This window comes from Mercenaria mercenaria, chromosome 2 (genome assembly GCF_021730395.1).
Source record: "Mercenaria mercenaria strain notata chromosome 2, MADL_Memer_1, whole genome shotgun sequence".
In the NCBI taxonomy this organism is placed as follows: domain Eukaryota; kingdom Metazoa; phylum Mollusca; class Bivalvia; order Venerida; family Veneridae; genus Mercenaria; species Mercenaria mercenaria.
The window spans coordinates 40,561,817-40,588,462 of NC_069362.1; the positions used below are offsets into that span (position 1 = coordinate 40,561,817).

Here is a 26,646-nt window from a genome sequence, read left to right on the forward strand (position 1 = left end):
GTAAAAACAGATGCTAAGATCTGAGTCAATACAAAATGAAATTACTCCCTTTTTATTAATTAGAAAAATTAATTATTATTCCCACTTGAAAATGTAATGTTTAGTATACTGATAGCTAGGTTTTAATCACAATTTATTTAACGTGCTTTATGCACATGTACATGAAAAAGAACAGAATAGAACTGAACACTGCTTTACTAGATCAACACATTTGAAGCAAGAGAGATTCCGAAACAAATACACATGATGACGTTTTGTAACAACATATTTGTATTTGTTTTCACTCAAAAACAATTGCAAATTAACAAATAAAGACTCTGTACAGTATTTCAAGCAATTACTTAATCATAATATGAAACTGATTATTGTGTTCATAATTTTTTATCGTCATTGATGTTGCAAATTCATAGCTTAATCAATCAATCAATCAATCAATCAATCCTGTCTTGTTCTTTTTTCTCCCAGATAACTGTCGTGTATGGCGCATTGTTTAAACATTTAAAGACAAAGTATTGCTTAAAAAACAGAAAACACCAAGAAATGGAAGTGAAGGAAAGATCATTTAGCTTTAGTTACGGGGATAAATAGGTGTTTGATAAGTGTTCAGTGGTGTTACACTTTCTTTTTCTTTTGGATCACAGGGTGCATTAAAGTTTACTAGAACAAAATTACGCTAAAGCCGGTGATAGGAGGGCATGAGGGGTATTGCACTTTTCATTACCTCTCATGAACAGACCCAGTCTGTATGCTATTGTTATGCTTAGTTGCGTTTTGTGCTCCCAGGAAATTTTCTTAGAGATTTCATTACCACTAAAACAATATAGAAGACACTTATTTCGAAGTAGTAGTATGAGAAATTAACAAAAAATATAAAATATTACATTCTTATCAAACCTGCTTACATGATCTTATTGGATCATACAGAGGCTTCTTTTGTAATTTTAATTAACGACAAAATAGCGATGGGCTGAATTTGAACCATTGAGAAGTTGAAATGATATTAACTACATTATCAAAAAGTCTGTACAAAAACAAAATATTAATGTTATAATCAATAAGACCGGTTTTTGCCTTGCGATCATATAACATCCAAGCAGATTTTTGTTTTGAAGAGGGGAATGGCCCATATAGAAGACAGGGATCGGCTTCGCGATTGATGACAAGTAATCTTCTATGAGCGTGCAACTGTCAAATGCCTTCGAGTTTTTCTGTGTGATAAAATATATACAGGCACATAACTAGAACGGTTTCATTTGATACTGAGCGTATAAAATCGGCTTTAACACTCACAGTTATAAAGATAAATAATTGTTTGTGATTAAGTTTATAAAAGAGGTACACAATTGCGAATATATACTATACATTTGTAGTTGAAGGAACATTTATTAAACACACATTTATAGTCGGTACTATAACATAATTAAAATATAATATATAATCTAAGGTAAAATGCGTGCAAGTGGGATCAATAAAAAGAATACACTATTGTTGTTTTTTCAACGTACTTGTTACCTTTAAAAGTTATTTTAATTCTTGCTGTACTCAGTTTAGGCTTGGATTTACAAACGTTTTGCACTTGACCATATGCTTGGTAAAAAGGCTTAAAAGAGTATATAATAACATTTATTCAAATACAGTATTCAAGGATTTTTATTTTACTATTTAAAGTATTGTCCGTTCTCTAAGTTCACTTAAAATGTCAAAGCGCAAACATTAAAATGTGTCAAAGAATAAAGTACATTAATGTTTTGAGAAAAAAAAGACAAAAAAAAAGCAACTGAAAAACACATCTGTCATCAAATTAATTAGTCAAAAAGTTGTCTTAAACATGTATCGCTCAACTGTCTGGGGCTCAAAACGACTGATTTCGAGGTAAGTCTTCAGCTTAAAGTTTTATGACATCAAAGCCAGATGAATGTAAGATTTCTTTTCGTAATAGTTTTTGTGTTATTATTACGTGTAAACAAAGAGTAAACACAATACTAGTACTTTAGGTCTTATTAAACAACCATAGAGCTTATAAATAAGTGTAATTATTCAGCCTTTAATGTTTTGAACCAACCTTTTTATTGACCAAACTTTAAAACTTAAGCAAAAATATCATTCCCATTCGCCAGAGCTTCGATATATTCCTGATTCCGTCACGATATATCTCTTGTATGCGGGAACAAAACAAAAGCAGGAATCATCGATAACAAGCTAGACAATCAACCACTTTAAAGTTGCACATGATTATATAGACGACGCTATCATGACTTTAAATAAATCATCTTATTTCTACAATACTTTGATGTGCCGCATAAAAAGCATCCTCCAACTCAAAAAATACCCTTTCGCGGGATACAACATTGAAAAAGTCCGACTTCTTCAAACAGTTCCACATGTATGGCGTGCAAGCTGCAAGATAGACAATGATTCCGGCTCGCCTGTACTCCTCAAACACGACTGACAGTGTATTCACCCCTTGTATGTCAATATAAGTCACAGCGCTACAATCAATTATGATCACTTTTAGGGGTCCATCTAAATCCGAGGCCTGACTTGTTCGGTTGCTTTTCTGAGATTCGCTGGTAAAGGTGTCCGTAGATGAAGAATAACTAAATTTTACTTCAATCACAGTTTCAGGCTTGTACTTCATTTTTAGAGGATTTACGGTCGATTCATATATTGTCTTCCGGAATCGTTCCGATGTTGCAAAATAAAGAGCAGAACACATCTGGAACACTACAACTTTCGATGAAACAGATATATGCGGCTGGTGTTCCTTTTTCAAGAAGATATGGTCATTGGTACGGTATTTTACTTCAGCGTCTGTTTTCTGGCTTTGAATCACGACTGTTATGAATGAAACCCCAATTCCTACGATAAGCCCATACGGCAGGTCAAGCAGAATTCCACTTGAGCATGTGGCTATCCATATTATCATATCATAAACATTGACCCGGTATAATTGCGGTAAACATCTAACTTGAAGTAGCAACGGTTTTACAGACACAAAAATCATGGCCGCCAAAGCAGGAACCGGAAGTTGCGCAAACAGCTGTCCGAGCACGTAAAGAACCAATAACATTATGCAGGTTGTGAAAATGCCGTTTAATGTAGTCCTAGCCCCCATCGAGCTTAATATCATGTTTCTTGGTGGTGAAACCGACGCCGGAAAGCATGGAAAGAAGGAGCAGCCTACGTTTGTAAGTCCGTACGCCATTAGCTCCTTATTGTCATTTATTTCATATTCATTCTGTTCCGCGCAAACCTTTGCCATTGCAATACTCAAGAAAAATATCAACAACGCCATCTGAAAACACTCAGGAAATACATTAAGATACATGTTCAGGTCAGGCATAGCAGGATCCGGTATGCCTACTGGGATCGAGCCGACAACTTCAATGTCGTATTTCGTTTCAAGATTTGTGTATGTTGAAATGATTGTTGCTATAATTATTGTCAGTAAATCTGCAGGTACAGGGACCCTTAGTTTTTTCTTATATCTTTCATTGATGAAATCCTTAATGAAAACAATAAATGTAACACATAAGATGACAACAATCAAAGAGGCTAAGTTTGTGCTACGGATATCTTCAAAAATGTACCTAAACGTAAGAATTAGCTTCCCTATTCCTTTTACAAGGGGAATTTCTATACCAAGCGCTTTATGTATCTGACTACAAAATATATGGAACGCCGCTGCTGTCGTAAAGCCACCAATAAAAGATTTCGATTGAAATGTAGTCAGAAATCCTAGTCTAAATATCCCCATGACAACCAGAACGCTTCCACAAACAAATGTACATGCAGACGACACGACTATTCTGTAATTCAAAAGTTGAGTTTTTGAATATGCAGCAGACGAATTAAAGCTCGACAGGAAGTCGTTCTTCACTTGCGTATCAATTACTTCCGCCGTGAGAATCGCTATCACTGAATCGGTTGCAAACGACATGTGCTGAGATGTTCCGAATATGGTGTAAAATAAGATTGGAAAGAATGAGGAGTATAGCCCTTCCACAGGGGTCAGTGACGCCAACAATCCGTAAGCTAAGCCTTGTGGGAAATGCAAACACGCCACTGAAATCCCGCTCATGAAGTCTCCTGAAAATAAAAAGGGAAATGTGTTAGATTTTTAATAGTAAAAGTTCGAATATGCAATTTTGTAAATCAAATTAAGAGCTGTCATGCTAAGCAATGCAACTTACTATTTTTATCTTTCCATATATATCGGTCTGCAATTACAATAGTTCCCTAAATCGCTACTTCTTATCATATTCTTTAACTGCAATACAGTTAATAAAACTGGTGTTATTCCGTGCCATTTCAGAATCTAGTTTCCCGTTATTGACATACTGTCTTGCTGTATGACATGACTCTAGAGTAGAAACAGAATGCTAATTAATAAAATATGATACTGACAAGAACAATATCCCTGAAGTACAACATAAAACTGGCAGGGACGTTATTTAGGCTATAACATCAAACTTGCAGGAGTAAAATGTCCAACGCTCACAGTATTATTGGGGTATTATAACAGTAGCTCGATCTGGGATGCTGTATTCGGCTCTAGTTGATTTATTCCAGACTGGATCTTACGAGGCGTGCGAACGCCGAGTGTGTTCCGACCTTGCAAAATCTACAAGAGCTGAATACAAAATCTCGCATCCAGACCCTTTTATATATTTGTTTCAAACTTTGTTGTTTTGTTATTGAACGGAGTCTTTAATGTATATCGATATCAAAATGGGACTTAGTGAAGTTTTTATATACGCTATGAGTCAGGTCATGAATATAAATGACAGTAGTCATGTAACATACAATACAAAAGGTACAGTACGGATTTTTTACTGCCTGTTCATATTTACTTATGAAACAACAAGCAGATTTTTTTTACAGAAGTTTTATAGGTATATAATAAAACATAATAATAGTAATACAGAATAGCTCTCTGTATGATAAAACACAGAAAACGCAGTACTTATTTGCATGCAGAATACATATTCTAACATGATCATAAGAACATGCCTATAAACATGCTGGCTAAATTTGGTGAAGATTGAATGTGAAGGTTCTTCGTACGCTTCTAAGTAAACATTATCAATTTTCACAATTTGAAGTAATTCAAGAGCTTCAACTCCAAAGTGACAAGAAGTATCCTATTATCGAACTTGTCTGAGACAAAATGTTCATAAACATTGTGACTTAGTCTGCAGAAATTTGGATACGAACTATTCAAGCTAGAAAGAGAGGACACGGTCAATTTTCGCAGGACCTTAACTCCATCGCCACTGGGATAATCCAGATAATTATCGGACACGCCAGCGATCCTATGTATGCCTACAATTATTGTGACCTACTTTGTGAACAGTGAATAAGAACTACTCAAGTAAGAAAACAAAACCAAATATCAGTTTCAACGAGGGGCTCTACACTCTTGACTATCGGGCCCTACCTCCTTCAGCCGCGCTGAGGGAGGAACCCCGCACCCGCTCTACTTCGCAAGGTCTTTCACTTTCTACTTCATTAATGTAATGAATGAAACCCATACGATATGGCACGAATCATCCACCATACGACTCTTCAAAGTCAATAGGCTAGTATTCCTATATACACCAATGTACCGTTTGTAAAATATCGCATGTCACCATATGATATTAGCTACCCTATTTCGCCGATGAAGTACTATATTTTTCACAGATTCGATTTTGCATAAATTATGATTTGTAAACTTACCAATTATTTTGCTTCTGAAATCATGCCAGTAATTTTTCAGAACTGTTACAATCGGTAAGAAATAAAACACCAGGTTGAATACTCGTTTCCCTGTGCAAGAAATTTTTGGTATTCTTCTCTTCCGTTCAGATTCACTGTGCGCAGGCTTTGAGCTCTCGTACAATGCGTCTATATCTGATTGGGTGAATATGTCACGTGACACGTAGACCTGTGATGAATGGTCAGTTTGTACTTCCTGGTGTATCGTTTCAAGAGCAACATGGCTGAATTTCCTGTCTTCATCGGATGGAAATAGTGGAAGGCTTGGTATTGCTGAGGAGGAAAAAAGATAAAACGATTTTAAAGCAAATTGATTTTATCACGTTTACAGCATACAGTTTGCAATCGTGCTCTAGAATGCTATTGTGATCCTTTATCCTTGAGCCTGGAGGTCCGAACTAATAAAACAACACTACTTTTCCCACATTTATTTAATATGTAGGCAACATCTTAAGAATTATCAAAATAAATTTCAAGTTTTTTGGTAGCCAGAATTTTATTTTTTTCGATAATTTTTCATTGAATATGGATAAGATATTCTGTCTAAATTTAAGCGGGACGAAAGTAATCGATCCCAAAAATTTTGGTATGAACATCATTTGGATCGTTCAGGGGACTCAAAATGATCAAAATGACTTGGAAATGACTAAAACGTCAATACTAGCTCGATTCAAAATTCGACTCTTTAAAATTCGAGTTGGCTGGACTTTCCCTGACATCTCGAAATTCAGCTTTTTGTAAATTTTAATTTCGATCTCCAAGGTGGCTTAAAATAATTCAAAGCTCGAAGCTAGAGTTTTTCAAATTTTTAATTTCATTTTTCAGTCCAACACAAATTTAATTCCCAAATTCGATACGTACCGACATTCATCAGTGCTTATTTTGAATTTCTATATTCAAACTGGCTAGATCTTCAAATCAAGCTAAATCTGAATTTCTTTCTTCGCTGACAGCGCCAATTTCCCGATAAAATTCTTACTTTTATAATTTTAAATCGATATAATCATGAAGTAGACAGTAAAAAAAAAGATAAAAAAAGAACAACATTAAAGTATATAATAATAAATTTGAGCCGTGCCATGAGAAAACCAGCATAATGGGTTTGTGACCAGCATGGATGCAGACAAGCTGCGCATCCGCGCAGTCTGGTCAGGATCCATGCTGTTCGCTTTCAGAGCCTATAGCAAATAGAAAAACTGTTAGCAAACAGCATGGATCCTTGTGAGACTGTGTGGATGCGCAGGCTTGTCTGCATCCATGCTGGTCACAAACCCACTCTGTTGGTTTTCTCATGGCACGGCTCATTAATAATTATTCGATTGGACTTGTATCCTGATTTTTGTCTATATAGTGTATTCATACTGCTGATATTTTGCTGAGTAACCGGAGCGTCTGGAGGTTGCAAAGTTTCCTTGTATTATATGCACATTGGATGATCCTAGCCGAAAAATATTTTTTCAGCATTTTGAAGTCTGAATTTCAGACTGGCGGAAAACATTTACGCTATTTTGTGAAACCAGACAGTTACAGTACAGCTCCTTTTCTCTTTAATTATAAACACGATATGCTTAATGTTCAGAACTGACAAGATTTGTTTTGTTTTGTTTTGGGTTTAACGCCGTTTTTCAACAGTATTTCAGTCATGTAACGGCGGGCAGTTAACCTAACCAGTGTTCCTGGATTCTGTACCAGTACAAACCTGTTCTCCGCAAGTAACTGCCAACTTCCCCACATGAATCAGAGGTGGAGGACTAATGATTTCAGACACAATGTGTCAAATAGTTTATCAAATAGTCACGGAGAACATGCGCCCCGCCCGAGGATCGAACTCGCGACCCCGCGATCCGTAGACCGACGCTCTTACCTACTGAGCTAAGCGGGCGGGTTCAGAATACCTTGCTATGCTTAGAAATATGCAAGGAATCTACAGCAGCTAGGGGTCGTTTACAAGGTGTTCCGTTAGGTACATCGCCTGCTCCCTGTGAACGCAAAGCGCGAATGTACGACAGTACGATGGCGGAGCGCGACTGTACGGTGTTGATAACATGACTGTGCGATGGCGGAGCGCGACTGTACGATGTTGATAACATGACAGTACGATGGCGGAGCGTGACTGTACGATGTTAATAACATGACAGTACGATGGCGGAGCGCGGCTGTACAATGTTATTTACATGACAGTACGATGGCGAAGCACAACTGTACGATGTTAATAACATGACAGTACAATGGCGGTGCGCGACCGTACGGTGTTAATAACATGACAGTACAATGGCGCATATTTAAGTGTTTGTTAATTGCAAATTTATGCCACGCCTTTAACTTCTTGAATATTGAAAAATTACCTTTGAAAATATCTATTTTATAGCCAAAATAATAATTTTACAAGGTGTTACCTGTAAAAAGTTCTTGGACACATAAATTACAAGTATGAACATTTCGATGGGAAAAAGTTCAATGTTTAACACATGTTTTAAGGACGCACGTAGATACGTTTTGTCTACCCTGAAAGATTTTTCATACAGTTTTCCTTGACTTTACAGCAGGATTTTTATTCCTTTCTGCCAAAATACCGAGCTATCCTGTATCTATCCACCCAATATATACTTTTATACCCATTCACCTTCAAGTATAACACCCTGCAATTAAAATTGTACTTTATAGAATCCATAAACAACTTTAGGTGCCAAAATTGCGATTATAAACAGTTTTTTTTGGGGGGTTGAAATGACTATTTCTATTTAAGTATTTTTCCTTCTTTGTTTATACAGGCAAATTTATCGATTTTCCGATAGATCGATGTTACTAAAAGCTGGTAATGAACCGTGAGTGGAAGATATATCTAAATCACAATGAATTCTACTGATATGTTTAAAAAAGTAAAAATAAATCAGCATAGATCTTTATTTAATATATATTTTTATACATATAAGCTACAGGGTAAGCGATCCATTCTCTCTCCACCCCCACCCCACCCCATGATTCTCCCCACACATACACCCGCTCGCATTGGCCTATTGGAGATTTTAGAAGCAACTTTCAGTCTCAAGCACACTGAGACATTGCCCTTTTGTCCAAAGTCCCTTCAACGGAAGAGGCCATCTAATAATCTACAGACAATGGCCCTATGCAGATTCAAGGTGTCATAATACTCAGCAGCCCGAAGAATTTTCTATTTTATTCTTTAGAGTGGTGGAACCTATGCTCGCGGTATTCCTATGCTCGCGGTATCTTGATGAATACGCTCTCTGAAGAAGCACAGATCAAAATATTTTATCATGGCATATTCAACACCGACCAATGATGAAATGCCTTTACAATACACGTAGTGATAGCCGCGCGTGCGGCTTACGTGACGTATACTGCAGCCGATATATTTTCCGAAATCTGTTTCCGTCGCAAAATTCCAAGACAAATACGTCAAAATCACCTAGTCAGAGTTAGTATATTGCAAATCATGCACAACATTAAGATATGAAATATATTTTCAAGCAACTTTGATAAAAAAAATAAACTTAAATGTGTAAAATCCAAAGTTATAATGAATTTTCCCGCAACTGTCAAATTTGACACATAGCGCGAAAGTTTTGTCATGCAAAATGGCGGTATTTTACAAACACTACAAGAATTTTCTAATTTTGAAATATTTAGATATAAAAACAGAATTATTATTCTTTAAAATGAAGCTTAAAGAGTAATATTCATTTTATAAAACAAAAAAGTTTACTGCCGAAATAATGTTTACGTACGATGCAAGTATTTTCTATCGTCACGTACAATGGATGTACCTTTTTTTCAAAAATAAACCTTTTCAAGAGCAGAAATGCACTTGTTAAGGCATGGCTTTTTCTTTTACTTACAGAATGGGTAGAAAACAAAAAATACATGATCAACAAGTAATAAATAAAGCCATAGCAGAAATTGACAAAGGGAAGTCTGTCTATTTCCATTTCAAAAAAGTACGAAATCCCAGAAACCACTCTAAGAAATCATGCCAGAGGGAAATACCGTGGCCATAAAACATCTTTTGGACCAAAACATCTATTGAATGCGTCAGAGGAGAAAACTCTAGTATCTTATGTTCTGTACATGGCCGATAGAGGGTTTCCTCTTACTAGAAAGGTTATCAAAAATCTTGCCAAAGAAGTAGTCCAGATATCGCAACCAGGCTATACAGGACCTTCCAAAAAATGGATGAAGTCTTTCTTAAAGAGAAATAAAAACCTTACTGTCAGGAAATCACATGCTCTTGATAAAGGCCGTGCATCAATTACACAGACGCAAATTGACCAGTACTTTCAAGTTTTGAAACAGACACTTGAGAGGCTTGACATTACTAATAAACCGTCACATATTTACAATTGTGATGAGACTGGTTTCAGTGGCAACCTAACTTCTGATAAATCTGTTGTTGTTAAAAAGGGTGTCCGTCAAGCATTCAGAGCTCACATTAGTCTTAATGGCCACATCACTGTTAATTTTGCAATTAATGCAGCAGGGCAGACTGTACCACCATTTATCATATTTTCAAAAAACTTGCCCAGAGATATTTTCAAAGACGGCTTGCCAGACAATTGGGAGTATGAATGCACTGAATCAGGTTTCATCAATGGCAATTTGTTCAGTAAATGGTTTAGTAATGTTTTTCTTCCAGCTTTAGGCAACAGAAGACCATGCGTTCTGATCATGGACAATCATACTTCTCATATGTCCGCATCAGTTATCAAAGATGCAATGGAAAACAGTGTTGACTTACTGTATTTTCCTTCACATTCATCACATCTTCTCCAGCCCTTGACGTGGGATACTTTCACGTCTTAAAAAGCAAGCTTTTTGAATTGGCCTCTGGATTGGGTTACGTAGAATCACGTGCTTTGCCGAGACATATTTTCCCGAAATTGTTGCACCATGCTATGATGAAAATTTCCCCTGCTGTTGTTGCTGCAGCCTTTAGTGCTACTGGCATATATCCTTTTCACAGCTCAGTTGTAAAGCCCCTTTCAGCACCCCTTTCAAGCCACAAGGAAGACTCTGGTACTGATACTTGTCCTCCCTCTTCTCCTTCTCCGAGTGATAACAGGGCATCGGTCTCAAAGCAGGTAAACATGTTAGTTAGGGTTGGTATGGTTCCTGAATCTCTGGCAGAGATTTTCGTTGAACCGCCTCCCATAAAACAATCAAAGAGAAAAACGTACCATGAAGCACGTGTGATCGAGTCTGTTCCGCCCTTGAAAAAGCAGTGCATTTCAGAATTCGCAGGTAAAAAAAGCTCTAGCTCTAAACCTAGTCACGTTATAGATTCCATGCGTGAATCTAGTGAAGAACACTTCACAGATGCTATATGTGAAGTGTGCTTGACATCAAGGCCATTATTCTGGGTTGGGTGTGATGAATGTGACGCCTGGCTGCACTACGAATGCCTGCCTAACAACGAAAAGATCGATGTTGATCTTAGCATTTTGACTAAGTCAAAATGGCTTTGTTTGCGATGCAGGGAAGAGTAGTTTTCTCATAGAATCTACACCAAAGAAGTGTAGGAAAAATTCATCAATGTCGTTGTATATACATACAAATAAGAATGGATACATATGGCATTAGAATACGTTTTTTAATCTTTGATTTTATAGTGACTCCATTTCTTTAAATGAAATGTACACAAAAAGGCACATACTAATGAAATTTCATCCTCATTTCTTTTGGTTTTCACATAATAAATGTGTAATGTTATAAATATTATACTCGCATATGCTTGTTTGTTCATTTTTAGCATTTTGATTTTTTTTCTCGGCCTTAGTTTAATAAATATAACATACCACCAGCATAGGTTCCCTTCACGACGAAATTTCACCTTTTCACGTATGCCGTGTTGATAGCTCACAAGACAACTAAGTCACGTGATGACGCACATCGACAACATGTTTCGATAAAAGGAGGATAACTTTATGTTTTTGCATAGGTAAATCGAAATGGTAAGTTCTTCTTGCTTTTTTAATAAATTATATATGTACAAAATACCGCGAGCATAGGTTCCACCACTCTAAATATCTTAGGTTTCATGAGGATACGATAGAATTTAAAATATCGCTTTCTGTACAATACAGAATTTCAATCATTTATCATAATACATGTAAACAGAAACATGTAAGAAACATGATCTGGATTAAGGAAGTACGATTTTAATTTTCTTACAAAATATCGTTATGTCCGAATCTTTAAGCCGAAACACGATACATTTAGGTCAACTACAAAAGTAATTGAATATCAATGAAATCCAAATCATTCTTACCTCTGAAGAAAGCCATGACTAAGCATTCGAGAAGAACATTTTAAAGTGTTCAACTATTTCTTGTTAATGCTTAAACACTAAACGCAAAATTGTGTGTTAGAAACGTATTCTTATTTTGATGTAGCATTAGAAAACACGATCGACTATGTCACCAGTGACGTAATGATCATGTTACGTCACTCATTTAGTTAATGGTCCCTGGCCCCGCTTTCACTAACGTTCTTGTAGATCTATTTATAGTAATAATTAGACTATGTACACGATGGTAATTGATACGTTTTAGAAATAGTTCAGTTATGGTTGTAATCATGATATATGCGTTTACTTAATAAAAAAATAAAAAAAGAAACAAGTATGCTGCTCCATATTTCCGAGTGTCTACCCAGTCAGTAATCACAAACATCCTGTCCTGGACCAATGTAACGTAAAAATGACAAGAGGACATAGGAAATACATTAGGGATGTAGATCTACTGTCGAAACGTCTTGTGCTTTTGATATAGTTTTGAACTTCAGTGAAAGCAATAGTGTTATCTTCTATAGAAATATCATCATTGCCGTATAATAGCTTATTGACACTAAATGGGTGAAATAATCTTGTTTTAGACAAAAAGTTCCCTTCTTTGATGTGAAAAACGAGTGCATTTAAAGAAGCATGCAACTTCAGCAATAATAGTTCGATAACCAGCAAAAATCTCCTGTGCTAGGCACTCTTGGGTTATGGCCCTTGAATTACTCAAAATCTACAAATTTAGCCTTGTTCGCACTGTAAGTCAAACAGTTTTCATCAGATCTTCATCAAACTTTATGACAATCTTTGTGGGTATAATATCTCGGTCAAGTTTGATAACCAGCAAAATCACTGCAGGCGCTCTTGGATTATAGCCCTTGAATTACTCAAAATCTACAAATTTAGCCTTGTTCGCCCTGTAAGTCAAGCAGTTTTCGTCAGATCTTCATCAAACTTGATGACAATCTTTGTGGGTATAACATCTCGGCCAAGTTTGATAACCAGCAAAATCACTGCAGGCGCTCTTGGATTATAGCCCTTGAATTACTCAAAATCTACAAATTTAGCCTTGTTCGCCCTGTAAGTCAAACAGTTTTCGTCAGATCTTCATCAAACTTGATGACAATCTTTGTGGGTATAACATCTCGGCCAAGTTTGATAACCAGCAAAATCACTTCAGGTGCTCTTGGATTATAGCCCTTGAATTACTCTCAAAATCTACAAATTTAGCCTTGTTCGCCCTGTAAATCAAACAGTTTTCATCCGATCTTCAATAAACTTGCAGATATTATTTGTGGGCATGACATCTAAGCCAAGTTCGATAACCAGCCAAATTGCCCCAGGCACTCATGGATTATGACCCTTAAATTATTCGAAATCTGCGAATTTAATTTTGTCCGCTCTTTGATTAGAATAGTTTTCAATCGATCTTCATCGAACTTGTAGACAATGTTCCGGGTATATCTCGGTCAAGTTCGATGACCAGCCAAATCGCCCCAGGCACTCTTGGATTATGGCCCTTGAATTAGGCCAAGTTCGATGACGGGCGTATTTTGTGACAGTCTGTCACTCTTGTTAATGACGGACTAGAGTGTTATAAATCTTTCAAACAATCCTTTCCGCACTTTGGGACGAAAGTACGGAAGGGACATCCAAAGTTTTCTTTTCATTTCGTTCCAACGTCTAACTTCTAGAATTTGCTGATTCCATCTCGATTGCACGACATTTATAACATCCATCTCTGATTCTCGTTCCACTTACATAGCATAACGAGTTATTTTTTATTTCATTCCCACGACATAGGATGGCACCACAAATTTATATCTTACTCCCATGACATAGGTCTAACATTCCGACTTTAATCCCTTTTTTTTTATCTCGTTCCCACGACAAAGCAACCCGGTTCATTATTCATCTCGTTCACATGACATAACAATTTGTGATAAAATTTTTCATCTCGCTCCAACGACATCGCACCCGTACGGTGGTAGGTTCTGGACATGCAATTATTTTTTTTGTTTATATTATCACGTGCTCGAGACATCTTATATCGAGTGCTCGACATCTTATCTCGAGCGCTCGACAAATTTTCTCGTGCAATCGAATCTTATCTCGAGTGCTAAACATCTTATTTCGTGCGCATGGCATTTTATCTCGAGCGATCAACATCTTATCTCATGCGCACTACATCACATATTGAGCAATTAAAATCTCATGTTATTTTGTGCGCTCGACATCTTATCTCATGCGCAAGTCATCTTATCTTCAGCGATTAACATCTTATCTAGTGCGATCGACATCTTTTTTCGAGCGCTCGACTTCTTAACTCGTGCCACGACATCTAATCTCGAGTGCTTTACATCTTATCTTGTGCACACGACATCCTATCTTGAGCGCTCGACATCTTATCTCGAGCGCTCGATATCTTATCTTGTTCGCACGACATCTTATTTTGAGGGATCAACATCTTATCTCGAGCGCACAACATCTTATCTCAAGCGAACAACATCTTATCTCGTGCGCACAACTTCTCATCCAGAGCGATCGACATCTTAGCTCGTGTGCACGACATCTTGTCTCGAGCGATCGACATCTTATCTCGAGCACACGACACCCTATCTATATATATTAAGGCCCTTTGCGAACACGTGGAGTGGTTAGAAGTATAATCGAAACAAAAATATTAAGAATTGTGGCAGTCGTATGTCTTTACAGGTGATCTGAGTTCACCAAAAGGGCCTTAAGGTTGTGCATACGACATAGCATGTGGAGAGCTCGAGATAAGATGCTGTGCGCACGGGATCTATAAGATGTCGATTGCTCGAGAAAATATGTTGAGAGATCCAGATAAGAAGTCGTACGCACGATAAAAATGTCGAGCGATCGAGATAAGATGTCGTGCGCACGAGATAACATGGGGATTGCTCGAGATTAGATGTCGTGCCCACGAGGTAAGATGTTGACTTTTGAAGATAAGATATTGTGCGCTCGAGATATAATGTTGTGCGCACGAGATAAGATGTCGATCGCTCGAAATAATATGTTGAGCGCTCGAGATAAGATGTCATACGCACGAGATAAGATTTCGAGCAATCGAGTTAAGATATCGTGCGCACGAGATAAGATGTTTACCGCTCGAGATGAGAAGTGGTGCGCACGAGATAAGATGTTGATTTTTGAAGATAAGATGTCATGCGCACGACAGAGTATGTTTAGCGCCCGAGATAAAACATCGAGCGCTCGAGATAAGATGTTGTGCGCACGAGATAAACTGGCGATCGCTCGAGATAAAGTTTCGTGCGCACGAGATAGATGGTGTGTGCACGAGATGAGATGTTGAGCGTTCGTGATAAGATGTAGCGCGCCCGAGGTAATGTAATCTTTAAAAAATAAGTGCATGTCCTAAACATACCACCGTATATCCCGGCATTTTCTCCTTTTTTCTATCTCGTGCCCAAATCTAGAAACATCGAGTTTTGATGTTTTAGGGGTCTCATTGTCACGGCATGTAGCGTCTCGCAATTTTGTTTTGTCTCGTTTCAATGACATGATCTCATGACAACGCTTCTCGAGTCCATTTTATAAGGATTGTCAAATTGTCCGAAGCAACCACATAAACGTGACTATACTGAGAATGTATCGACCTAGAAAGGAAGCACGCTTCTTGGGTTCACGTCTGCCATTCCTAAACACTTTATTGAGTAGGTTCCCACCCCGACTCTCTTACACTACTCTCAAGACGAATTCTCTCAGGCCTCTCTGTAAGCTATAGTCGATAAGCATACAGAAGGGTCTATAGACATAGATGGCTTCCAATCCAAAACCTTGGAGCCTCTAGGATGCTCTGTGTCGCAGGAATGACAAACTTAGACTCAATGGGCTATTTCTAAAAGTCATGACAACGAAAAATAAATCTAGATGCTATTTTGTGGAAACGAAATAAAATAGAAACACGGGTGTTTTCGGGACTTTCGTCTAATAACAGACCAAAAGAACTTGTTCTGTAAAGCATGCCTGCAGTTGCTTTTCTCCCCTTTGCAAGGAATTGATACTTCTGTACCACGAGCATTTTCAAAGCGGAAATATAAACACTTTTGCCGTTTCTTGTCCGTATTGCTGTAACCGGTGCTATACAGCGGTATTTACTTGCAACAATATGAATTGTTGTTTTGTCAATTATCAGGAAATGGATCGTCCACTCATTTGCGCGAGAATCACGTTTTCATTGGGAAAAAGTATAACGGTTATTAAAGAATTAAATGCTATTACTTTTTGTGTTTGTACGGGTATAAACCCAGCTGGGTGCTCTAGTCGTGCTAGCGGTTCTTGAATGATCTGCAAGAAGTCTCAATTTGGTTTAAACCCGTATATTTATATTTTTATGGTAGCTTGCCACAAGAACAAGTTCGTTTGTTTGTTTTGAGTTTCAACAGTATTTCAGTTATGTAACGGCGGGCATTTCGAGGGCTACGAGAGAAACTAGCCTAAGTGTATATAGATATAGAAACAGATAGACTAGTTTCGCTCCGAGTCCTCGATTTAACCAAACCAGTGTTCCTGGATTCTGTGCCAGTACATACCTCTTCTCCGCAAATAACTGTCAACTTCCCCACATGAATCAGAGGCGGAGGACGAATGATTTCAGACGCAGTGTCCGGTATCAAATCGTCACAGAGAACGGTCCCGATCGACCCCAACATCTGCGCTCTCCCCATTGAACTATAAGTGGGCGGTAGTAATAAGTGGTTTGCCTCCAATTAGTAATTCACGGTTTCCATGGAAGTTCCCTACTGACAGAGCTTACTAAGTATAAGTCCACGCATGCAGTCTTGCAAGTTGTGATACTGAAGGAAAATCTAAACGGAAAGTTATTTTTATAGTCATAAAACACTGAAGGTAGAGGATTCAAGTCTCACTGCGGTGACACCTTCTTCTATGACAACACGAAGCAAAATGATATTATTCATTAAAGGTATTACAAGAATATGGAAATACGTAACATTCACAAATCACATTAAATACACCACAGACATACTTTAAGAAAGTATCGGAACGTTTGTAATGTAAGTTTCTTGTAAAAGCAAGTCAGCGCCACGTTCATGACTAGTACATGTATGCATTTTTAACGCATTCGAGACTGAAATATCCATGTTATACATAATACTGGTATACTATCGACCAGTTACTACAACAAACAACTATCGTATAGAAAGAGCCTCTTTGGCTTTACATATATATGTCTTAGCTAGTTCACAGCTTGCCAATGTATTTGCAATTGCTCGCAAAGAAAGCAAAGGTAAAAAAATTCTATATTATTCGAAAGCTTCGGTTCTTTCGTTGCTTTTTATTTAAACAGTATCCTTCTCAATAGGGTGCCACTTTTTCACTGGGTTCATTAACAATGACTATTAAAGTTAGTAGGCAGTTGATAGCTGAACAATTAAATAATTTGCTACATACTAGTTATACTTCCATTGCTAACTCATTTCATTCTGAAACGCAGTTTGCAACTGGAGTTATAAGTGTGACAGTTTGTTTTTTTCCGAAAAAATAACCCACTGCTTATTGAAAGCGGTAGTTATTCAGAATACTATTTTTCCATACAGAATTATATCAATTTTACAATAAAACATGATATACAATGGAAAATTTCTTTCATAAATTCTTATGTTACCCGCTTGAAGATGTTTGATTTTCTGTTCTTGAAATAAGTATGATTAAAATCGATCGGACAAACACTTGATTTCTATACAAGAGCAGTCTTTGCAAAGTTGCGAATTCGCTCAAGTTATCATTATAAAACGTATTTGCAGTTACGCCATATCGATTTATTTAATAAAATGAAATGTGAATTTTGATTAAAACTATTAACACTTTACTTTCAAAATGCACAGTTACTTGTTCCCATTTGGTTGTTCAAATAATGATTTAATAGCATACCCTTAAAAATGTATAATTTCTTTAAAACTAACATTTTATTAGTTTTTACATCTTCAAATGTATAATTCATCGTTTGAAATTATCAGGAGAGTCAACTGCCATTTCGCGCGAGAAACATCATCCTACTAGTACGTAGTTGGTTATTCGAAATTTTTCAGAAAATCATTGATCAGAAAATCTATTTTTCAGTCGTAACTTATTAAACTGGGCTAAATGTAGATGATAACATTTGGCAGAAGTCATTTGATATTCGCTTGCAGTCTTGATAGTAATATTTTCAACTTAGTATACCGCCGTCAAAAGGATTAGGTCAATAAATCAGTTGGTTACTCAAACAATGAACTTAGTATATCGCCGTCAAAAGGATTAGGTCAATAAATCAGTTGGTTACTCAAACAATGAACTTAGTATATCGCCGGCAAATGGATAAACTCAAAGTAATCAGGCCCCATTTTCACAAAATATATTTCAGTCTCAGCTGAGTTTGAGATTGAAATTTTAAAAACAGATTTTACTACAATTCCAAGATTAATTTCCATTTGAGACTGACCATCATTGCTAAGTATTAACTTAAAAATAATCATTAATTTAACATTTAATTTTAAGGAAAACGTTTTGTGAATATGAGGCCAGGTGGTTATTCCAATATTGCCATCATATGCAACAAGAGCCGCTAAATAATCGTAAATCTTTGCTGTAAATGGTAATTGTTAACCCGAATATGGTTCGAAAACAATGGGTCGATAAATTCGACATATTAATTAATTTATTTATTTGGGTTTTACGGCGCACCAACACAGTAGAGGTTATATGGCGCCAAACAGGACTACAAATTTTGGTTCCACACCTCAGTTACATCGAAATAAAAACGTGAGGTATGGAATCAAAAATTGCATACCTGCTGGAATCACAGAGTTACAGCAAAACCAAGTGTTAAGACCCTATTAGTCGCCTCTTACGATCATGCAAGGGTAAGGCAGTGGTTCCAATTCTTTTCATACACAGATCGTCCCAGAACCTCATGGGGCAAATTCGACATAATGTTTTAAGAGTAAAAATGATTTTTACTCAAAATATAACACTAATGCTTAAAACACATTGTGGTTACCAATATATGTATATTACCTGGGTTGTTAGGAATATGAACCTAATGTCTGCGGTTTCATAATCTTATTAAAAGTAAACTTTACTTTACCAACGCAATTATATGATAATATTTATTAAGATATAGTTATATTACACATAGCTTATAATTAATGTGAGAATAAATATAGTATTTAAAATGATAAACATCTTTCGATTAACTAAAAAGTCAAACTAATCAAATAGAACATGTACAAAAAGCCGTTTATAAGGGTGTCTGTGATAACGTTACTGGAACAGTGCAGTAACGTTTTATTCAGCAAAGACAATAACATGAATAACGCTAATCAAATATGCATATACAATCGTTTGTAAAAGTCTCTCAGGCTCTGTGATATACCTTTTGATACAACAATTTGTTTTTATTCACCGAGGTCAATAACGTAAATAAAATCAGACATACAGCATGTAATGATTATACAATGTTTGTTGCTATCATAACATAAACTCATTGGCTTTTTCAAGCCAGCGTCTGCAGCTATCAATTCTCCAAGACATTTCCCATCACTGCTGAACATCACAATATTGTTGGAGTTATATCCGCAAAGGAACACGGTTCCACTATCAGACGCACAGACACCAAGTGTGCCTCTCAATCGTTTATCTCGTAGTTCCATCATAACCTTTGCATCCTTCTTTAGACAGACGGCACCATCACTCCAATCTGCAACGATTATGTTGTTACTACTAACAGTCATATGATTAGTGGTTGACTTAAATATCGCCTTGCCAGTCTGATCTTTGTCGATGGATTTAATAAGTGTTCCTGTAGTATTGTACACGTTAACACCATCACCTGAAGATATCCATAACTCTCCAGCATATAAGGCCATTCCATAATTACCACCACCCTTTATTGTTATGCAACTTGTTTTAGACAAGGTCGAGCCAACAGATATGAACTGAAGTTTGTTGTTGAACAATTTCACAGCTACTTCATTCTTATCGATACAACAAATGCCTTTTGGCAACTCATCTAGGTCACAATAGTCCTTAATACAGTAGTTCATGTCCAGTCTTTTAACCTTGTTATTACATTGGTCAGTCAACAAGACCATACCATCTGGAAGCTGGCAAACATCAGATATTGCACACCTTGATTTATCATTTGATATTCTCACATTGATCTCTTCCTTTGATTTCATTTTGTACTGTATTGGTTTGGATGGTTTCTTCTCTTCAGCCTCTGTTCGCACTTCTCCAAAAGTATTTGCGCTCATCACGGAAGTTATGAAATCGGTGTTTTCCGTAAAACAGACTGACTTTGTACCATTGGTCTCAACATCAGCATGTAGCTTATTGGCTTCAGTTACAGTCTTCTTCATTAGTTTCATTTGAACGAACTGTTGAACTGCATCCATACCGGCAACTGACTGCAGTTGTTCTGAAGTCTTCTTCAGGTTTTGTATCATGTTAGTAGATACGCTGATTTCAGACTCAAGTTCTCCATTCATATCTACATAACTTTTGTCCAAAGATTCAGATGTCTTCCTTTTTAGTTTTCTGATATGTTCTATCAATCGTATTTCATCTTTCTCAAGCTTATCTTCAATGTCATTCCGTTTCTCCTCAAGAGATGTTTTATTTCTCTGTTGTTTAACGATCAAGGCCTCTATGCGGTCTGTTGCATTTCTGGTTTCATCTAACACGTGACTAATTTCAGTTTGATCGACAAGAGATTTTGACTCGTCCTCTATTCTTTTACGCCCTCACATAATCTAAAATCAAGGCAAAATATGTAACATTACAACTCTAAAATTGCGTCAGTTAAGCAGTGATTATATCGAGTATAGTACAATTTAAAAAATTGGTGTGTACTGTCTAAAATAGATATATTTTCGATATTGACCGTGTTAAATATGCGGACGGTAGTATGTGTTAATGTAGTAGATTCGCACCTATACTCAACGGCTTTTCTAAATCCACACCTTTTTATTTTTGCTACATTTTGGCCGATTTGAATGAAACTGACACAGTCTTTAATTATTATTGTATTGTAAAAACAGAACAACGATAGAAATCAGAAGTTAACTCATTTAGCCGTAACGTTTACAATAAGGTAACCCTTAAATCAAAAGTCGCAAAATTAGTAAATCCCAATTGACAGCAGTACACTTTCAACCTATCGATATCATGAAATTCAAATTATTATATTCTGATTTTCAGGTCCGTTTAAGTCGAAACGGAACAAAATGATAATTGATGATAAGCTATGCATCGAAAAAAAATCCAGATTAATTCTGCGGCGGTGATGTCGCGCAAAATATCAACTGCAAAACTTGTACATATTTCTGGATACACATTTGATTATCTTGTAATGCACAGAATATATCCAGTGTCAAGATAAGAGCATATTCTATCCTTTGGAGAGTGTTATGTTGATCGATAAAATGACTGATCCCAAAAATGGCACTATTTGCCACATAGTAACTATAACAAAGTGTACTCATTGCGTGACATTTTATTTTTTGGTTATGTTATTGCTATTGTAATGGCTTACTGAATCTACGTATAATTGTTGTCACTGTTATGTTTTATTGAACTAATCATTAAAAAAATGTTTCCAGTTTTCACTTAGCTCAGTAGGTAAGAGCGTTGGTCTACGGATCTCGGGGTCGCGAGTTCGATCCTCGGGCGGGGCGTATGTTCTCCGTGACTATTTGATTAACGACATTGTGTCTGAAATAATTAGTCCTCCACCTCTGATTCATGTGGGGAAGTTGGCAGTTACTTGCGGAGAACAGGTTTGTACTGGTACAGAATCCAGGAATACTGGTTAGGTTAACTGCCCGCCGTTACATGACTGAAATACTGTTGAAACACGGCGTTGATCCCAAAACAAACAAACAAACAAATTTTTCACCAAAATCTGTTAAATTTGGGAGAGATAAAAAAAAAACAGAAAAAAAGTGTTTAGTTAGAAGATTAGAAGATCTGTTAAGTATATGTCTTGACTTTTAAAGATTTAAATAAATATGCACAAGACAGTAGATTCAGCTAAAACACACTAAAAGGGTGTCTAGTTTGAAATGTCAGAGAGTGTAACAGCAAGGCTATACATTTATATTTTACTTTAAAAATACGATATAGTGTAGTTACCTATGTTCTGTGGCTATACACATGACACAGTAAACCATATCGTGTTTTCCGCAATACATTTCTATTTCTCGGTCCGGATGGTAATGACATTTTGTCTTAGCAACCAAAGAACCTTTTTTGGCCTCATCTCTTTCAAGAAGCTTGTGTGTTCGTGTTGCCTTTTGCCGACCATGATGCATTGTACACGCTGTACAGAGATATTCTTGACATTCTGGGCAATATTTGACAGCCTCTTCCCTAATGTTGCCTTCTTCGCAAGGTGTGCAAGTCAACTCAAAGTCAGCATCTGAACCGTCTTTTAATGATGGTAAATCCCCTCCTTCTGCCATTCTGAAGATACAAAGAATATTTGCTTGTAACCTTGAACTTTGAAAAAGCTTTCACCGAGTGAAATTGTTGCGTAGCCACAAATAAAATTTGATATTTCACGATTTCAATGATTTTATCCAATGTTTATATTCGACAGATTTTGTTTCCTATATTTTTAATGCGAGATCATAGATACACCGCTCTAAGATATAAATGATTCACTGAACAAGTGTAATAAATGCTATTATTAGTCCTAACCATGTTAAAGGGCGTATGGTTTGACTATAGTGTAGTTTGTGATACGATGTCGTACGTACGTACCATGTTTGATTGCACTAATTTTCAGAGGAATATAAAACATGTTGTTTTTGTTTTAAATATAAACTTCAGGCAGTTCTCCAAGATAAAGGCAATGTGCAACATTGTGCAATACGTTTGGTCTTTAAGATACATACTATTATACGCTATAGTGAGAAATACGATTTTTTCGGCGTACCTATCTAAGACAACTTTTGACCTACTTAAAGAGCCAATAAATGTTGTAAACTTATTATTATTTAACCAATAAAAACAGCCGGACTGGGCAGAAATGAATACTTGCCTACTTTTAATTGGCTGAAATTAATATACATCTTAACAGTTTCGTTACTTAGATGCAGTAGTAACTATCTCTACCAAAAGCATGTACTGAAGGTCTTTATTTTTTATCTTTCGTTATTACAAACATGGTATTACCATTAATTTTCCATATTACTTAAAGATTTAGTAAACAGGGGCCAATTTCAAGAATAATGATTTTACATTCGAGTTATATTGAGTACGAACACATTTCGAGTACGAATGACTACAAAGGAGGCAGTAAACATTTTTCAGCTGTTAGTGTCGAATTGGTCAAATTTACAAATAAGAGGCAATTTACGGATTGAAGTGGATATTTGAAGTTTAAAATAATAATAATTGCTAGAATTGAAGTTTCAGCGGCTAGAATCGAGTTTCGCTTATTTTAAGAAAATCAGTTGAGTAGCCTTGATCTTGATAGTATGACGCAATCACTTGCAGGTGCGTATAAATGCTTCCTCTGAGCTAACTTAAAGTGGGGTTGTCATTTTAGCAGGGGCCTCAGGAAAACTGGAATAGTGAACAAGAGCTGTCGGAGGACAGCAACGCTCGACTATTCAACAGCCTTGTCAATTGAATGAATACGAAAGTCGAAAAAGGGGCATAATTTTGTAAATATGGGGAAAATGGTTATGGAACCTTCACAGTGCTTATCAGCTCATAAAGTGAACAAGTGCGTGAAGTTTCAATCCTTTCCCGTAAGTGGATAATGAAATACCGGCTTACATACAAAAACTTAACCAAAAACTGCTAAGTCGAAAAAGGGGCATAATTTTGAAAAAATTGCAAAGTAGAGTTATGGGACCTACACAGTGCATGTCAGATCATGACAGTGAACAAGTGTGTGAAGTTTCAATTCATTCCCATTAGTGTGTACTGAGATACCAGCTTACATACAAAACCTTAACCAAGAATTTCTACGTCGAAAAGGGGGCATAATTTCATAAAAAAGCGAAATAGAGTTATGGAACCTGTGCAATGTAGGTCAGTTTATCACAGTGAATAAGTGTGTGAAGCTTCGATCCATTCCCACAAGTCGTTACTGAGATACCAGCTTACATACAAAACCTTAACCAAGAATAAGTCTAAGTCGAAAAGGGGACATAATTTTGTAAAAAAGCAAAATTGAGTTATGGAACCTGTGCAATTAGGTCAGTTTATCACAGTGAATAAGTGTGTGAAGTTTCAATCTGTTCCCACAAGTGGTTACCGAGATACCAGCTTACATACAAAACCTTAACCAAAACGGGACGCCGACGCCGACGTATGGGTGAGTCCAATAGCTCTACTATTCTATGAATAGTCGAGCTAAAAAACTGTACGGATGGCACATATATTTGAGCTTATTTTCAGATTTTACAGTGTTACCGGAGTATGGAACAGTGTGGCAGTTGGGGCTATCATTTGCAGGGAATTTTCTACAGCGATTTAAAAATTGGCAAATTTAGCTTTTTTCGTCATAAGTTTCCGCGACCGAGAGAGCACAAAATTCAGGTCTTGTAAACAGAAAACTAGATATTAGAGATGCATTGCAGTTGGTTTGTAACGATAGACATACAGTGGTGTTAATGTTGCAATATCTTTATTTCAGGTGTGTGGTTACAGACTTTTGTGTGAGATTGTGAAAGTTGGGTAGGCGACTCTAGGCCGAGAAGCTCAGAAAACTGTTTACTGCCTCCAAAGTTGGTAACTGATACAGCAAAACAATCTGTCAATCTGCGCAAAAATGCATATATGTCCCGGGGAAAGCATTTCAAAAATAAAAAATATGTGTTATATTATAACAGCACGTAAATTGCCTTGTTTGTACACGATTTTTCTCTCCTCAATACATGGGCGGATCCTGTGAAAAGGTAGTTTTTATGCAAGAATGGTTTAAGTACACGAATCTTGGAACTCCAAATTTGCAACTATTTATGTATAGTGTAGTTGACGGTCGTGGAGAGCTCGGCTATGTCCGTAAACTCTGTCATACACTTGCGGGTTGATTTCCACCGCTCTTGATAACACTTATAGTCATAAATGCAAGTGTTTGATCTGACTTTGAACCCAAAATGCCGTGTATAAGCATGTATATCTACCGAAAAGTGTCATCTTTTGTAAGCGTCCTAATTTTGTCCAGAAATAAGCATTTCTCATGTAAACGACGCGCAGGAGACTCTTCACATTAAATCACCGCCAATGTTTGTTGCAACTGCATCGAGTAGTCAGTATTATGAATAAAACTGATCTACAAGACTTAGTATTTTCTTGCTTTATACTTCTTGTGAAGTACATAAAATGTTTTTGCCTAAGTAGTGGGATTAAGTTTAGAATCAGTTTAATTATAATAATGTAATATTAAAAAAGTAAAACATTAAGTCTCAAAATTTCATCTAGCAGCCTGCATAAAAAAATAAGACAATGCATTAATTGTCCGTGGTGTTTAACTAGCATGGGCCTAGAAGAAAATAATGATAAAACACACTTTTTAAATGTATAACCTTAGTGCATTGTAACATACGATAACTAATCTGTAGAAGTTATGTAGCAGGCGACATAGTTGTATATACATGTACATGTTGTAAGCATAATATCTGTATGTATAAAACAATTTTGTTTTCTTGCAAATAATACGGAAGCCTAAAATTTAATGTAAAAGAATATACCTGTACTATAGATCTAGTTTCGTATATTTATAACGCATATTAGAGTACACTTTTGTTAAAACGAGTGTACCTTACTTTATAAGCTTGAATATTGATGTCAAGTTAAAATCGGTAAACAAACTAAACGCATACATTTATCCCATTTAACAAAATAAAAAAGCAAAGAAAAAATTTCATAAATGACTTTATTTATCCAAACTTAAGCGGTATATTTGTTGCTGATTTATTTCTTCTTGTTTCGTTTTACAAATAAGACAGGGTCAAGGATAAGTGCGTTTGTATTTCAGGGAGCACTCTTTTGTTCTATCATCCAATGATTGCAAGTTCCACAAAAAGACATTTATGATTAAAACATTACCTATGTAATATAATACAAACAATTTTTAAACTTACATTTTTCCTTCTTGTTTCGATTTTAACAAACGGTGTCAATGTGAATGTGTTTACGTGCGTTACCTCCCCAGAGTGTATGTATGTTTACATTCGTACTACACAAATATCTAAAGCTACACGCCCACAGTTTGGATGAATATTTTTAACATGTTCATTTCCATAAAGTTTGGTATTGAATGTATATAATATGAAATAACGCAAAGCCTCAAAGCGAGCTCAAAGAAATCAGGTTTAGCCAAAAATATATACATCATTTACATGTAACAAAGAAACTATCCACTACTCAAAAGAATTCGCGAAAACCTATTCACTTGAAAAGAAAAAAGCCGCGTTTCCGTGGCTTTATGCTTATGAATGACATTTTTTTTCCAATTTCTGGCCAATGCTTTATCTTTTTAAAGAAAATAATATTTTTTTCAAACAAATGGAAATCTTTCTTGC

At 36.4% G+C, this 26,646-nt stretch overlaps 2 protein-coding genes across 2 annotated transcripts; both read right to left on the minus strand.

Moving 5' to 3' along the window:
• Nucleotides 1-252: 252 nt before the first annotated feature.
• On the minus strand, nucleotides 253-12,182 carry LOC123562685 (sulfate transporter-like). Its single transcript, XM_053536046.1, has 3 exons — nucleotides 12,047-12,182; nucleotides 5,722-6,033; nucleotides 253-4,089 (listed from the first exon to the last, which is right to left on the minus strand). The coding sequence occupies exons 1-3, from the start codon at nucleotides 12,060-12,062 to the stop codon at nucleotides 2,267-2,269; spliced, it is 2,151 nt and encodes a 716-aa protein (XP_053392021.1). The 5' UTR covers nucleotides 12,063-12,182; the 3' UTR covers nucleotides 253-2,266.
• Nucleotides 12,183-19,252: 7,070 nt separating this feature from the next.
• Nucleotides 19,253-26,378, minus strand: LOC123563791 (uncharacterized). The gene is made up of 3 exons (XM_053536055.1): nucleotides 26,206-26,378; nucleotides 22,238-22,567; nucleotides 19,253-20,856 (listed from the first exon to the last, which is right to left on the minus strand). Exon 3 carries the CDS (start codon nucleotides 20,590-20,592, stop codon nucleotides 19,501-19,503), a length of 1,092 nt encoding a protein of 363 aa, XP_053392030.1. The 5' UTR covers nucleotides 20,593-20,856; nucleotides 22,238-22,567; nucleotides 26,206-26,378; the 3' UTR covers nucleotides 19,253-19,500.
• Between the last annotated feature and the right edge of the window lie 268 nt (nucleotides 26,379-26,646).

What these genes read in the sequence shown, in the direction of transcription:
- LOC123562685 (XM_053536046.1), bottom strand. An exon ending in TTTCAGAAGCAAAATAATTG is followed by an intron (nt 4,090 to 5,721) that starts GTAAGTTTACAA and finishes TTTTATTTTCAG; the next exon opens with GAGACTTCATGAGCGGGATT.
- LOC123563791 (XM_053536055.1), bottom strand. Translation starts at nt 20,592, where the DNA reads ATGAATGGAGAACTTGAGTCTGAAATCAGCGTATCTACTAACATGATA.